Here is a 13,862-nt window from a genome sequence, read left to right as displayed (position 1 = left end):
GGTGATAGGATGGACCGGGCAGAGTTGAACCCAGCTCGCTCGCTAGTAAGCGCTGTCTAGACGGTCTAGTCTGGAGTCGTAGTTGGGGAATTCCCCGACAAGCCAACAGAATCGAGTTGGTGCTCAAAACCCGGACGATCATCATGGCGGGCCTTGGCTTTTGGCCTTGAACACCGAGTGAACATTCCCGCCATGCTCGGAACAAATCCACTAATTCAAACTAGTAGAGAGTTGTCGGGGCCCGTCATGAGCTGTCAATCCAGACCGTCCCTTCTGCCCGGGTAGATGGATAGTATCTGGTAAGTAGAATGAGAAATGTAAATCGTATATTCTGACCGAAAGCAGGTTCTATGCTCCGAATGGGAGCGAAAAGATACTCCGGGGCTCGGACAGCGAAACCAGAGCCTGACGGGATCACATCGGCACAATACAAGCTTATATTGGGAAGCCGGTAATTTATCCAAACACCTCGACACCCGGTCCGATCGTCAATTACTGGCAGATACTATAAGTATAGTATCGATCAAGTAATGATAGCAAGACGTTGATAAGACAGTAGTGTAGTATATATCTCATAGTAGTATCGGATGACAATGGTTCATCTCCTACTAATCATAGATTTAATTTATTCAGACTTTTCTCAGTGTTCCCAGGAGGATACAAATCTCCAATAACCAGGGACATGGTACTTTGACTGACCCGCTCATCCAGTGTTCTTTTCAACCCCAAAGCGCTTGAGGGGAATCCAGCCATAGTGGTTCCGGGTTCCATCCCTTTCTGGGTTGAGGATGAGAGCGACTGACTGGACAGACAGTCTGGACTGGATGGTGCCCGACTGGCCGACTCGGAAGTGCAATCAATCAGTTCAATAGTTAGTACTCCGTAAAAGAAAAGACAAGCTGGATGAAGATCCACAATTGTAGTTGCTGCAAAGTCGCATCCCTACGCTAACCATGTTGGGACTATGTTGACGACCCCACTGTTTTTGGCCAATCAAGTGCAATGGAGTTGTCATCCCGTTGGGATCGTGGGAAATCACGGGACGCCCGCCCTCATCAAAATTGCCGGCCACTAGCCCTTTTGGGGGAAAACGCTCGTGCGAGGTTCGACATGCATCTTGCTCGACCTCCTCGACAAAAGTTATCATATATATCCGAACCAGTCCCAGTTCATCCTATCGTCATTGATAGATACCCAAATGGTATCCGTAGTCAACCAGTTCATTCTTGGTGGAGCCGACTAGCAATGGGGACTGACTGGGATACTGTCGAAAAGTAGACCCTCCACCTACCTCATTTAGCCCAGAGCAAGCTCAATATCAGATCAACCAAAGGCAGAGGACAATCACTGGATCGGCACTTCCTCCGAGTCTCCCACCACGGCATTATCAAACACGTTGCAGTGGATTCGGTTGACTGGTTCCATGACTCGTGTGACCGCCCATCGATGATCTGCCAGGTATCAACCAGCGTACGTAGCTAATTTCTCAATAAGAGAGGCCCGGGCCTCGAACATATGGCTTTGCGATGAAACCTAATGGCCCAAAAGGGCGTGCAGGGACTAGTCTAGTTCCGCGTAAACATTAACAGAATGAGGATCCCTTATTATCAGTGGGTTCCCTTTTGTCGATTGAGGAAACTGAAGCCGGTGTCGGGCACCTCTCGGTACCTATCCAAAAAGAGTTGCCTTTTCAGGCTTACTGGATTCTGCTCGGATCTGGCGTGGGGCGTTTCTAGATTCAACGATCTTGCATCCGCTATCTGTTTGGCGGCAGCAGGGCTGAGCTCGTCATACTCAAGGGCTATTTCTCTGTGGTGGCTATTTGATCCCACGAAATAAGATCCTCATGCATAGAATAAGCCACTGGTTATAAGATACTTTTAAAATCTCCGTCAGATATAGTAGATCGACAATAGTCAATCTTAATACTTTCAATGAAAGGCGTTGCACAGGGCTATACTACGTCGTGGTATCCGAGGTATCCATCAGTCTATAGTTTACACAGTAGGAGAACAAGATATGATACCATCACGCACTCGTACTAGTTTATTGCTTCGCCTGATATTTGAGGTCGAAGTATGGAACCATCACTGCCGGGCCATTACTACTATGAGTGGTGAACTACACGGCACTCAGTGCATATTTGGTTGATTATCAGAGACAACTCTTACTAGTCATATAGAGCCTATCTATACAAGCTTCAACCCTTGAACTACGATGTATGTAATAATCAAATCCAGGTTGTAGAATATTTTTTACTTGTTTATCATTTTGAGATCCCTATAAATATTGAATTAACTATAATAATCAATTTTGTAACCTTAGACAACTTTTCAGAAACTGTTGACTATTAGTAACTTTCGTACTATGAGTCCTCAGCCATGGATCGATCTACTAGTACTAGTAACTATGTGCGGCCACTATATATATATATCCCGCAACTCTAGTCCCTAGAAGAAGTAGTAGATCTTCTAATTCATTTAACACCGTCCAGAAATCCTAATGATCAAGAGAAAATCTGAGAAAGTCTCCGAATATTATTAGAACCAGAAATATAAAGACTATACTATCAACCTCGCTACTATTGCTCTCCCCCAGTAGAATGAAAACCACCAAGCATGCTTACTATACACCACCGCCACCACCACCACTTCACACCCCAGACTCCTACTTACTACCAGTAAGCGCAAATCCCAAACCCACATTCCACCTGCACCTGCATCAGCCATCAACACCAAAGATCAACACGAGTCCCCCCAAATCCTGCAGGATCATGAGAACCGAAACGAAACCAAACCAAAACCAAAACAGAACATACTACGTATTTCTCCATCCCCGAGCGGTCTCCCTCCCCTTCCTCTCCTCTCACTCACTAACTAACTAGTTACGTATCTCGGAGTTTCATGGTCTGTGAGTCTGACCCGTCGCCGTCCCCGGCCCCCGACCTCCGAAAAGAAAAAAAAAAAATCGCAAAACATGAAACCTATAATCTAATAAAAATGACCGATCGTATCATATTCTGCAGTATTCCATTTCCATCTTCTTTTTTCTGTAGTCAGATTTTAGCATGTATTGGGCTCTTGGTAGCGTGTGTCTTGTGGTTCGGGCCGGGGTTTGTGTAGGAAGGAAGGAAGGATGGATGGACGGTGTCGGGGTTTAACTTGCGGGATTATGTACCAACTACCAGGAAGCAAATGAGTGTGTGGTACTAATTAATGAGGGGGTAGTAATGCGCCGAAGGGGACGGGGGTGTATAAAAGCCGAATGGGGGTGTTGCGGTTTCGATGGATTTGGGTGGTTACTGTGATATGATTACTCTGACTAAAAGTCTTACTACTAACTAACTACTCAGTTAGTGGTTACCTTTGGGAGGGTGAAGGAGTTGGATTAGTTCTACTATCTGATGCGTCTGTCAGTTGTGTAGAGGGCAGGTTATTGCGGAGAAGATGATCTTTTTACATTAAAATTACGGAGTAGATGGTGTGGTGTTGCAACATGAAGTCATGGGTGACACGTCCCTTCCCATCACCCCCTACTTAGAATCAGGATCGTGCAGATCGGCGCATTACGATCATAGATCTAGAATGTCTGCCAGATAAGACCTGTGCAGCCTACGCAAACCATCCATCCAAGTCACTGGGTATTGTACCTAACGCCTAGGCAAACTCTCTTGAATACACAGCAACAGCAATAACATCAAAGAAATCAGGTGCTGAGATACAGCTTGGACGCCGTTGGAGGACAAGCCTCCCGGCTACAAGAACCTTCCATGCGCCAGTCAACCGGTCATCATTCCAACTCCGCCGCCACTGACTGTACAGACTCAAAGGCCATCCCCGTACATGGGATGTCGCCCTCAGATAAATGTGATAAAGCAGATGTCTATGAACCTGTCTAAACAAGTCCGCCAAATGATCTGACCCCCTTTATGTGGGGCATTCTTTCAAAAAATAACGTGCCAGGGGTAGTCGATGTTAATGGAACAATGTCGAAGGGAATCAATGAATAGGAGAAGAATATAATGAAAATGATGCAAAAGAGGGATGACAAGGGTAAAAAGGGGAATAAAGAAGCGAATCAATAAAAACCTGCGTACCGGCCGTGAACATCATAAACCCCCTTGAAATAAATTGCCGTTCGGGGTTAAAAGAGGGGTATTCGAAAGAAGAACAGGGGAAAAGAACAAGAAAGAAGAAGCTTTAAAATGTTTCGCCGAGGTCGCCAACCTTGGTGGCCTTCGGGTCCGGGGATGTCATGCTTCCGCCAGTGCTTGTTCGCAACGTGCGTGGCGCCGGGATGCCGCTGGGGGTCCGTCTTTTCGGCATAGTCGACGAGGAGTATGTCGGGAAGCGGGTCTCGCGGGCTTCGCTAATCTTGGCTTGAACGGACAAGCGGAACGCTAGGCTTTGGTCTTCATCTTCATCGATGTTGGACATGCCATTCACCGAGCCGTTCTGTCCCGACGGGTTGCTCAGCGATGACCGCGGCCGCCGGCTCTCCGTGGTAGGGTTCGTCGAATAATGCCCCAAAGGAGTCTTTGTCCGGCTCTGGCGGCTCTCTGGGCGGGTCGACGGCGCGATGCTCGGGTGTGTACTTTGGCTGAAGGCGCTGGAGTAGCTAGTGCGGCTGCTAGGTCGACTGTCCCCTCCATTGCGAGTGCCAAAGGATGGTCGGTTGTTGGAAACAGATGATGCCGTGCCATCATTATCCCGGACTGATGAACTGAAACTGCTACCACTCAACCGCTTGCGCGAGTTTCGGCGCATGGTGATAGTAGAAGCGACGGGACTTCCACCATTCACAGAGATCGACCCGGAACGTGAAGAGGTCCGAGATGGCGAGTCGGACGGGGGAGGCAGCTTGGATTTGGCTGACTGGACTCTTTCTTCCAGCTGCTGCATCTTGCCGATGAGACCGCGGATCTGGAACAATGAACCCGATTTGGGCAGATTGCTCTGTTGGCTATCATTCTCACTGCGCGGGGAATTGATGGAGTTGATCGAGTTGCCGAAATTGGCGGGCTTCGTCAAGCTAATGCGGGACGTGGCCGTGGCCGCGGAGGAACGGGTATTGCTGCTTGCATTGCCAGTGGTGCGAGACCGGGAAGACTTGTTGGGTCTGGCGTCATACATTGATCGGGAGCCCATGAGCGACTCGGATCCCGACGCTTTCTGGAGCGGAAATCCAGCAGTAGCATGAACTGTCTTGCGCATGTTGACCATCATGTTGGTCACACTGCTCGACGTCTCAGACATCGGTGGCGATGGGGGAGTTGCAGTAACACCCATCAGCGAGGACTTCATTGGCGTACGAACAAATAGGGGAGATGACACAGCGGACGTGCCGGGGGAGCGATCGAAGATCTCGGGAGCCTGCGGTGTTGACGATGTTGTGCGGGACAAAGGCGTCGGCTTCTTGCGCCGACCGCCGTACTGTTCATGGCGAAGCTTCTCCTGAAGAATTTCGTTGTCAAGTTTCTGCTCCGATAGTTCATCCCGAAGACGCTGGCACTGAATCCGAAGAGCCTCGCGCTCTTTTTCTCCGGCCTTCACCTCATCTTCCAACAGGACGCTGCGCTCAATGGCCATATTATATTTCTGCTCCATATCCTCCAGGGACGAAGTGGTGTGGCGGGCCTGGCGCTCATAATCATCGTTCGCTACTTCAGTATCACGTAGTCTCAACTGCAGGGTTCGATTGGCGTCTCGCAAGGTTGTGATTTCCTTCTGCAGCGAATTCTGGGCCGTGTTGGCCTCCGACTTGGACTGCTTGAACTTGGACTGCAAGGGGGTTCCCGTTAACCGTGGAGATCTTCAAGCCTCCCACGAGGGAGGGTTGAGGGAGCAGGAAACACGTCAGGCTCACCTTCCATTCGTCGACCTCGTATCTCAGGTTTTCCAGCTTCTCCTTCAATACCCGCTCCCGCTTCTCCGACGCCTCGATATCCTTCTCCAGCTCCGCTTCCAGTTCCCGGCTGGAAGCCTGGAACTCCGCCAGTTCGGCTTCTAGCTGTTCATATTGCGCTTTGTAGTAAGCGAGCTGATCAGACCGCGAGCTGGTCCCGTTGGGGCGGACGGACGAAGAAGCGTCGGCCGATGGCATGATTGCGGCACCAGCAGACGAAACCGGCGATCGGAACGCACGCTCCAGGGGACCACGTCAGAGACCCCGGGAGAAGGGGGTTGGGAGATTTATAGAATGGTTTGGATGGGAGAAGGGGAGGCCAGGGTCGAGAGGATGAACACGCGGGCAGTCACAACAACCGTGCGTGAACTGGTGGTGATGGCGGAGGGGCCGAGGCGGTGTCGCAGGCAGCCGGGAACGCTTGCGACGGTGAGAAGGCGTGGACGCCAGGAAGGAGACAGGACGAGGCGGAAAGAAAAGACGGCCAGATCGCTGGACAGCAAACCAAGACCACTATAGTCTCAGCAGACTGACTTACCTTGAAGCAATCCCTCACAGAGGGAAGGGATAGGGGAAAGGAGGAAGGGGAGGGGAGGGGAGGGGGGAGGAAGGGAGAATGTTTTGAGGGGAGAGTAGTTGGGTAGATGGATGGTGATGCTATCCAGAGCGGACGGGACGGGCGCAAGATCCAATCAGCCAATGGCGGCAGTGGCACGGGGTCTGGCTGTCAACAACCGCCTTTACCGGTCGTGACGGGTTACCGTAACTTACGCCCGAAGCCCCCGTGGTCTCGCGGCCTGAGGTTGCCGATCGTCAACAGTCCAGAATAACATCTTCTGCCAGGGCAACAACAGCTAGATACCATTCATCTACAAAGTACCATGATTCATCATTATATACTAGTTGTACTACACTCTGGATCATTTGAGTTGCTATTCCTCATTCCTTAGATGCTTATGCAGACCTCGTAAGTATGCCTGAACCATGGAACTGAACTCTATATTCTATACTATGGAGCGTCAACATATGATCCCGACTCACTAGTGCGCTTCTATTCAGATGACTATCTCAGCGTGGCGAGGACTACTACCTAGTATTAGTAGTAGTACACTATCCCCCTGGTGTCTCCTCACGATTGGTCTGTCGCCTGGTCGGCCGCCAGTGAACAATGCGCACCAATCAGATGGCCATCAGGCATCCCAAGAGCATTCTCGGTTCTGATAGGACTGCTGATGATCATTAAGCGGTCGCAGTCGCGGTTGAGATTATCATCTGCTATAAGACCTGTTACGGAGTACTTAATTACTATACCCGAAACATTCTTCTTATTTCAAGGTTGCATCATGGCCCTGTAGCAAGGCCCTTCACATGGACGCTGCAAAGGCTGATATACATCTGAATGCCCAAGCCCCAGCTTTCATATACTACATACCTCTCCAAAACATTGGTTTCCAACATATATTTCAGGACGTCGATTTCGCGTTCTTATACGTGTTTTCTGATGACGATTCCTATGACAACGGCATTATATTATGTAAACCATCTTGCTCAGCTCAGATCGATCGTGACAACAACTACTAGTAGTTCGGTCTCTGGTCTCTCGTAACGACACTTGATATGAACTTCTTGTGTATTAAGGTATTGAATATATGAGTACGGAGTACTTGTCTAGAAATTTTACGAAAGTTCGCGCCATTGACCTAAACTTGCAGAATATGCTTTTGCAATGTAGGAATGCGGGCAAATACCCAGACTACTATCAGCCAAATGTCCTGCGTAATTTTGTCATATGAATGAGGATCCTAAGCTTTGTAATCTGCTAGAACCAACTTCTACAGTTATCACTACTCGTTCTGACCTTCAACAGGGTAAATACCGCCCGGTACCTTAGCTATACGGTAAGTATAATTTAGACTCCCTTCCGTAATCATCGAATTTGATACATCAAGTTCATAGATGCCTTCTTGCATAAGAGTTTCAGAATTGCATGATACGGTGCCTCCAATTTCGCAAATAGAAGGGATATAGATATCGATAAAGCAGTAGATTCTTATCCAATCATACGACCATCACAGCAGAACAGATAATTTCAAGCTCCCAAATGATTAGTGAGCAGTAAGTCCCGAAGACCAACTAATACTACATCCGAACGACATTTCAGATGGCAGCGGCTTCCCTCGAATGACCAATAGAGGTATCTGACCTCTGAACATGATCAGAAAGGTTTCATTCTACAACGATACATGTCCCAGTGCTCCTCGAATTGACGACTTGCATAGTCCTTATCTATGAGAAATTCATACTGGAAACACTGCTTGCTTTGATGTTGAAGTTGTAATGTCTACCTTACCTATATTATATATTTGGTACTACAGATGACTTTCTGTTAGATTAGCCATGGACTAACCAATGGTTTTCAAAATGCTGTAGCTGCCAAATCCCTATAGAAGATGAGAAGATTGTTTAGCTTGTCATAATGGTGAAAGGAGATGTTAGAGTGATCTGCGTAGCCAGGGCATAAAATGGAGTGTTCCTTTTGCAGCCTAGATGTTCAGTATATGAGAACTACGTAAGAAGAAAGGCTGGGGATGGCTTGCAGGATAGGTAGCAGGCTGGTTTCGTAGAGACTCTGGATTCGAAAGGCTTGGTGTGTTGGATTAGGACCCATCAAACGCATGATAGGGATGATCATTTGCGGATGAGCTGCAAGGCATATTTGCTACTATGCGGTCGAGTACCTGGTTTGAATGATGGGGCCTACGAAAGGCTGTAGGATGGGTAACAAGATAAGTGCTTTTCAGCAATGTTTGGCAACTGTAGGGTGGCCCCTGAGAAGTATGATATTCAACAGTAATATTAACAGTTTATCCTGACACTGGAATGATCACTCTCACATTGCATGACCCGGATAAATGTATCTACTTCACATGAATACATGTCATTGCACAGTCTGTTTGATGAGACCATGAAATCATGGACTGACTAGCCCTTGTGCTTGAACCACCGAACCAACAGAGGACACAGAACAGTGCACTGTGATCACTGTGGCGGGTCTGTCAGGGTGGAATTTTCTTCGCTGACTCGCTGGGACAGCCATGAGCAATTACTGGCCCAGCGAGATTCCATTCACTGCTTCTGTTATGATCCAACACCAACACGTGGCCCAGCATTTCTCTCCGACAATATCTCTCTCTGACGCTAACGCTTCTTGGTTAGACACGTCTTCAACCCTCAGTTATCAAGGTTATCAAGTTATCAGGAGAGCTCTTGTGAACATTTCGATTGGTATCAGTGCCATTTAACATTCTCTGTCTTGATACTCTTGCTCTCAGCTAGGAAGCATATTTCTTCGTGAACAAGATGCCGGCGATCGGACAAGCTGAGGTAGAGAGGAGGATTGCAGTCGCAATGGCGGAGGCCAAGGAGGACACGCTGCGCCTGGAAGGTTTGATGCCTCCCATTTCTTTTTCGTATCAGTTTGCTCACATACATCCAGCCCAGAACAGTGCCGCGACCCAGAACCCCAGTCAGCCACGCATTACCAAATATGACAAGCAGGTTGCTAGTGTACTTGACGTTGTCCGGCCTTTGGAGTGGCGCGTCCAGGACGGACATCCAGTTGAAAGAAAAATCAAGAGCAGAGAAGCAATCTCTGCAGCTCTACTGTATCGTCGCGGACAAGAAGTTAAGAGATGTGCCGTTTGCCAAACAAAAGGGCCGTTCGCTAAGTGCGTCATTTCGCCGAGTCTTGGTGGCCATGCCCTCCACAAGGCGTCTTGCTCCAATTGTATTTTCTACCACAAGGGCACCTATTGCGAGCACAGATTGAAATTCGAGGATTCTGGCGGCGACATGTGGCAGGAGGTCGACACGGAGTAAGTCCTCTGACGGCAATGTGGGATTCTGGCTAACAGCGGGTGTTCCAGGCAGGTTCTTCTAACCGGAGGCCTGCGACAAACCTTACAATTAATGGGTAAGGACGGCGTGGAGTTCCTTCGTCAAAATGGCGACGAATCTTCGTCTTCAGATGGCCAGAAACCGGGCGGAGCAAGTGAACGCAACAAGACCACTCCTGCGCCAAACGAAGAGGATAACTTGCAAACGGGCGCCGCTCCCAACGCCAGCCAAATTCAACCCACAAGCGCACAGATGATGACTTGGTCGATCGACCCCGCCGCCAACCACCCCCCTGCCAACGAAGCAGTCTCTCAGGGGTCCTGGGGGGAGTCTGACCTGCAGTGGGAAGACATCATGATGCCTCAGTTATCCACCATGCAGTGTGGACAAGCTCTCTATCCATACGCGCCCGAAGATGCGTATTGGGACTACCAGCTGGCTCCGGTGCCGCAAGAAGACGTTGGGTACAGCACCGAACACGAGCCTCAGAAGAACAAGCAGGAATAAGCTTGTTCTTCTGGGGCTCGTGTTCGGTTGTCGATTTTCTTTTCATTCAATTCATCTTTCGATTTTTGTTTTGTTTTGTCATTTCTTCTTTCTCTTCAACCTGAGGTGCTTGTTAGCAAGTTGTTGAAACCGCGGAGTATTCTTTTTCTTCTACCTGATCTTGATGGAAAACGGAGCCACTGGCTCTGTATGAAATAATAAAGGGGGGGGAGAAAAGAGAAGAATCTCAACTGGAGAAGAGTAAGAATGGACGAAAAAGTGTGAAGTGAGGAAAGATGAGTGTTTGGGAAAGTGAAGATGAAGACGAAGACGCGTCTTTAAGACTACAGCCGATCAGCTGCGGGCACGGGCCACAGTCACGTGCTCTGATGTGAACACACACGCTTTTGCACTTCACTCACTCACCGTCTCCCGCCATGCCGTTCTGTCCTCTCGGAGCCGTGCTCCTGTGCTGATTGCCTTCACCCTGTTGGAGCCCGTTCACAACCCGAGCTTGAAGGAACTGCTTTCGGAAAGAGCTACTCCCGCGTGTGACCTCCCTCCGCGTACGTATTCCTTCTTTCTTATGGTCTTCACGACCTCCCAGTGTTCTGGCTTGGGGATCCCGCCACAGCCCGATCCCCCCCAGGCATACACCAGTTGTGACGCTATATCCACGCACATGTTGAATCCCGGTTCCCGTCCCTGCCTCAAAGAGGTGCTTCCACGCACTCGCTGGCGCCCCCGTTCCCACATGGACACAATGACCTCTCGTTCTTGATTTTCCTTTGCTCGCGCTATCTTCTGTCCCAATGAGAGTCATGGATCTCTGTCTGAAGACGCTGATGTGTCCTGCCAGACCCTCTCTTCCCCACCACTTGTCACCATGGCGGATCCCACCGATCTGAACCTGGATGCACCCAGTGACTTACAAGACATTCCGGATATGTCTATGCAACTACTTCCGCCGCCGGAGGGGACTTATCCTGATAAGTGAGTTTGGCCCATTCAGTGCTCTCTCCTCCTTTCCCACCTTCCCTCTCTTTCCCCCTTGCCACACGTCGGGTAGCGGATCGGTCCGCTGTGGCTCCATAGTGGATCTGATAACTCACATCGTGGTGATCTGCCTGAAAGGGCGACGCTTCTCGCAGCAGTGCAGGCACACGGAAAAGCTCATGGATACAACGTCGTAGTCAAGTCGTCCAGCACGCCCACGGAAAAGAAGCCGGGGCGGACTGCCAAGGTCTGGTTGCGATGCGATCGCGGGGGCCACTATCGCCCGCGCAACGGGCTCACTGAGGAGACCAGGAAGCGGCGGCGAACATCCCGGTTGATGGATTGCCCGTTCATGCTAGTTGCAGCTGGAACTCCTGGGATTTGGACGCTGACCGTCTTGAACGCCACCCACAACCACGGCCCGATTGTCGAAAAGCCCCGGCAGGTCCCTCATCATAAGGTCCGGAAGGGCCAGATCGCAGCGGTACCCTACGATTGGCCGCATGATGCGACGCTGACCCCTTATACGACGGCGTTAGTAATTATAGACATGCAAAAGGACTGTGCGTATAACCCCATGTGCTTGTGTGGGTCCTGGCTGAGTTTTTTACTAATGGGATGCCAACGCAGTCTGTTTGCCGGGTGGATACATGAGTCTTCAGGGCTATGACATATCGGCTAATCAAGCACTAATTCCGAAACTGCAGCATCTGCTGAATGCATTCCGTTCATCCGGTTTTCCCATCTACCACACCCGGGAAGGTAGGAGAAAATCTCGGGGTTTCCCCCCTCTTTTTTCTTTCCCTCGATGACTGACGCCGTCTAGGGCATCGGCCTGATCTGTCGACGCTGTCTAGTAGAGAGGCCTACCGATCACAGAACAATGCTTCTGGCATGGGGATTGGATCTCCCGGGCCCCTAGGCCGTCTGTTGATACGTGGAGAGGTGGGTCACGACACCGTCGACGAATTGTACCCGGTTCACGGGGAACCGGTAATCGACAAACCAGGCCGGAGCGCGTTTGCACATACCGACTTCGAACTTATCCTTCGCAATCGCGGGATTAAGAACCTGGTGTTAGTAGGGGTAACGACCGATGTGTGCGTTGCGACGACTATGCGCGAGGCCAACGACCGAGGCTTTGACTGCGTGGTGCTCGAAGACGGAACCGCAGCCAGCGAACCATCCCTCCACATGAGTGCCATTGAGTCGGTCAAGATGGAGGGAGGAATCTTCGGGGCAGTAGCCAAATTAGAGGACGTGTTGCATGCAGTGGAGAACTTCAAAGCCGTGACTGTGAAGAAGCTGGCTCCGCAGATGACGGTATGATGGGTGGCTCGGAGAGGATTCAACTTTTGCCTTCTTCTCTTCTAGCTCTTGCCACTCCTCATGCATGATGACTTTCTGACTATATTGGGATGAAAACTGGAATGTATTTCAGCGCTGTCACGAGGGAGCTGCCACCGGGTTAGAGGACTCAGCGGGACGGACAAGCACAAGATATTCTGACGAATTCACGAATACGAATTATGGATATGCATACATTGAATATGAAACTGGTATCTTCAAAACACCATATACAGAGTAGTAAACCACTAAAACGCCTCAAAACCAACCCATACCAAACCCACCCGCAACCCAGAACCGCATCGCATCAAATCAAACCAACCCCACTATAACCACTTCCTCCCCGCAGCCGTAACCCTCCCCCTAAACACCGGACTCTTAATCTCCATCCCCTGCCGATAAAACGGACTCATCACCGTCTTCACATAATTCTCATACACCTCCGTCATAAACTGCCGCACGGCCTCCTCCGTCTGCGGCGACGTCGGATTATTCGCTATCGAGCTGGCAGACGCGCGCGACGACCCGCCCCCCGACCCCAACAACAGCGACCCGGACATGGACCCGCCCATCGAACCACTTCCACTTCCTCCCTGACCACCACTATTCGAAGCTAATTGAGGCGGCTGATGCAGAAGAAGAAATCTTGCCCCAGAGGGGGTCAGGAAGGCGGAGATGTATGCTGATGCGGGGGGGTAGGTGTCGATGTGTTTTAGGTACCTGTCATCAAATATCAATATTAGCAATGTGCTTCAATTTGAAATGCGAATGGAGTATAGAAGGAAGAATTACATATTCCCATTCATCCACTGCGCCTCCTCCACAATATCCAAACTCGAATGAATAATAAACTGGTTCATGTACTGCGCTGTATCTGGGAATCGGAAACGGGCGATCCCGTCACCTCCGGATTTGGATGTGCCGAAGGCGATGTTGAAGAGGGGTACATCGGTCGGGGAGAGAATTGTGAAGTAGTAGGACATTTTGATTGTTGTTCTGTTGTATGTGGCCTGTGGGTTGTATTGGTTGTTGTTGCTGTTGCGGGCCACTCACTCACTTATTTACTTGTGGCTTTCGGGGAATTGGAGATGATCAGGGAGTAGTTAACTAGTAGATTAACTATGGGTGTATGTCACGTGTGATAAGATAAGAATTTAGACCAGAGATGGGGAGGGAAGGATTCACGTGACGCGCATCATGGTTTCTACTTAGCTTCATCTTCATCTTCCCCT

The 13,862-nt window shown here is 49.8% G+C and overlaps 7 protein-coding genes across 7 annotated transcripts; 4 read left to right on the top strand and 3 right to left on the bottom strand.

Moving 5' to 3' along the window:
* Window positions 1–1,434: 1,434 nt before the first annotated feature.
* ASPBRDRAFT_340997 (uncharacterized protein) lies at window positions 1,435–1,891 on the top strand. The gene has a single exon (XM_067623189.1). The coding sequence runs from the start codon at window positions 1,591–1,593 to the stop codon at window positions 1,837–1,839; it is 249 nt and encodes an 82-aa protein (XP_067474641.1). The 5' UTR covers window positions 1,435–1,590; the 3' UTR covers window positions 1,840–1,891.
* A 639-nt stretch (window positions 1,892–2,530) lies between these two features.
* On the top strand, window positions 2,531–3,048 carry ASPBRDRAFT_47933 (uncharacterized protein). The gene is made up of 2 exons (XM_067625985.1): window positions 2,531–2,821; window positions 2,885–3,048. Exons 1-2 carry the CDS (start codon window positions 2,603–2,605, stop codon window positions 2,912–2,914), a joined length of 249 nt encoding a protein of 82 aa, XP_067474640.1. The 5' UTR covers window positions 2,531–2,602; the 3' UTR covers window positions 2,915–3,048.
* A 1,151-nt stretch (window positions 3,049–4,199) lies between these two features.
* On the bottom strand, window positions 4,200–6,102 carry nde1 (nuclear distribution protein NudE; the record flags this gene model as incomplete). Its single annotated transcript, XM_067618754.1, has 2 exons — window positions 4,200–5,780; window positions 5,866–6,102. 2 exons carry the CDS (start codon window positions 6,100–6,102, stop codon window positions 4,200–4,202), a joined length of 1,818 nt encoding a protein of 605 aa, XP_067474639.1.
* Window positions 6,103–9,264: 3,162 nt separating this feature from the next.
* Window positions 9,265–10,308, top strand: ASPBRDRAFT_34241 (DUF3716 domain-containing protein; the record flags this gene model as incomplete). The annotated part of the gene is made up of 3 exons (XM_067623207.1): window positions 9,265–9,349; window positions 9,401–9,779; window positions 9,831–10,308. The coding sequence occupies 3 exons, from the start codon at window positions 9,265–9,267 to the stop codon at window positions 10,306–10,308; spliced, it is 942 nt and encodes a 313-aa protein (XP_067474638.1).
* Window positions 10,309–10,500: 192 nt separating this feature from the next.
* Window positions 10,501–11,365, bottom strand: ASPBRDRAFT_340944 (uncharacterized protein). The gene is made up of 2 exons (XM_067623188.1): window positions 10,710–11,365; window positions 10,501–10,631 (listed from the first exon to the last, which is right to left on the bottom strand). The coding sequence occupies exons 1-2, from the start codon at window positions 11,108–11,110 to the stop codon at window positions 10,535–10,537; spliced, it is 498 nt and encodes a 165-aa protein (XP_067474637.1). The 5' UTR covers window positions 11,111–11,365; the 3' UTR covers window positions 10,501–10,534.
* On the top strand, window positions 11,174–12,612 carry ASPBRDRAFT_136001 (cysteine hydrolase family protein; the record flags this gene model as incomplete). The annotated part of the gene is made up of 4 exons (XM_067618752.1): window positions 11,174–11,280; window positions 11,383–11,846; window positions 11,914–12,045; window positions 12,110–12,612. 4 exons carry the CDS (start codon window positions 11,174–11,176, stop codon window positions 12,610–12,612), a joined length of 1,206 nt encoding a protein of 401 aa, XP_067474636.1.
* A 344-nt stretch (window positions 12,613–12,956) lies between these two features.
* On the bottom strand, window positions 12,957–13,613 carry ASPBRDRAFT_200102 (TRAPP subunit TRS20; the record flags this gene model as incomplete). Its single annotated transcript, XM_067621396.1, has 2 exons — window positions 12,957–13,350; window positions 13,423–13,613. 2 exons carry the CDS (start codon window positions 13,611–13,613, stop codon window positions 12,957–12,959), a joined length of 585 nt encoding a protein of 194 aa, XP_067474635.1.
* Window positions 13,614–13,862: the final 249 nt, after the last annotated feature.

The sequence above is a fragment of the Aspergillus brasiliensis genome (assembly GCF_001889945.1).
Source record: "Aspergillus brasiliensis CBS 101740 unplaced genomic scaffold ASPBRscaffold_16, whole genome shotgun sequence".
In the NCBI taxonomy this organism is placed as follows: domain Eukaryota; kingdom Fungi; phylum Ascomycota; class Eurotiomycetes; order Eurotiales; family Aspergillaceae; genus Aspergillus; species Aspergillus brasiliensis.
Note: the sequence above shows the minus strand (reverse complement) of the source record. Positions and strands in the feature narration are given on the sequence as shown.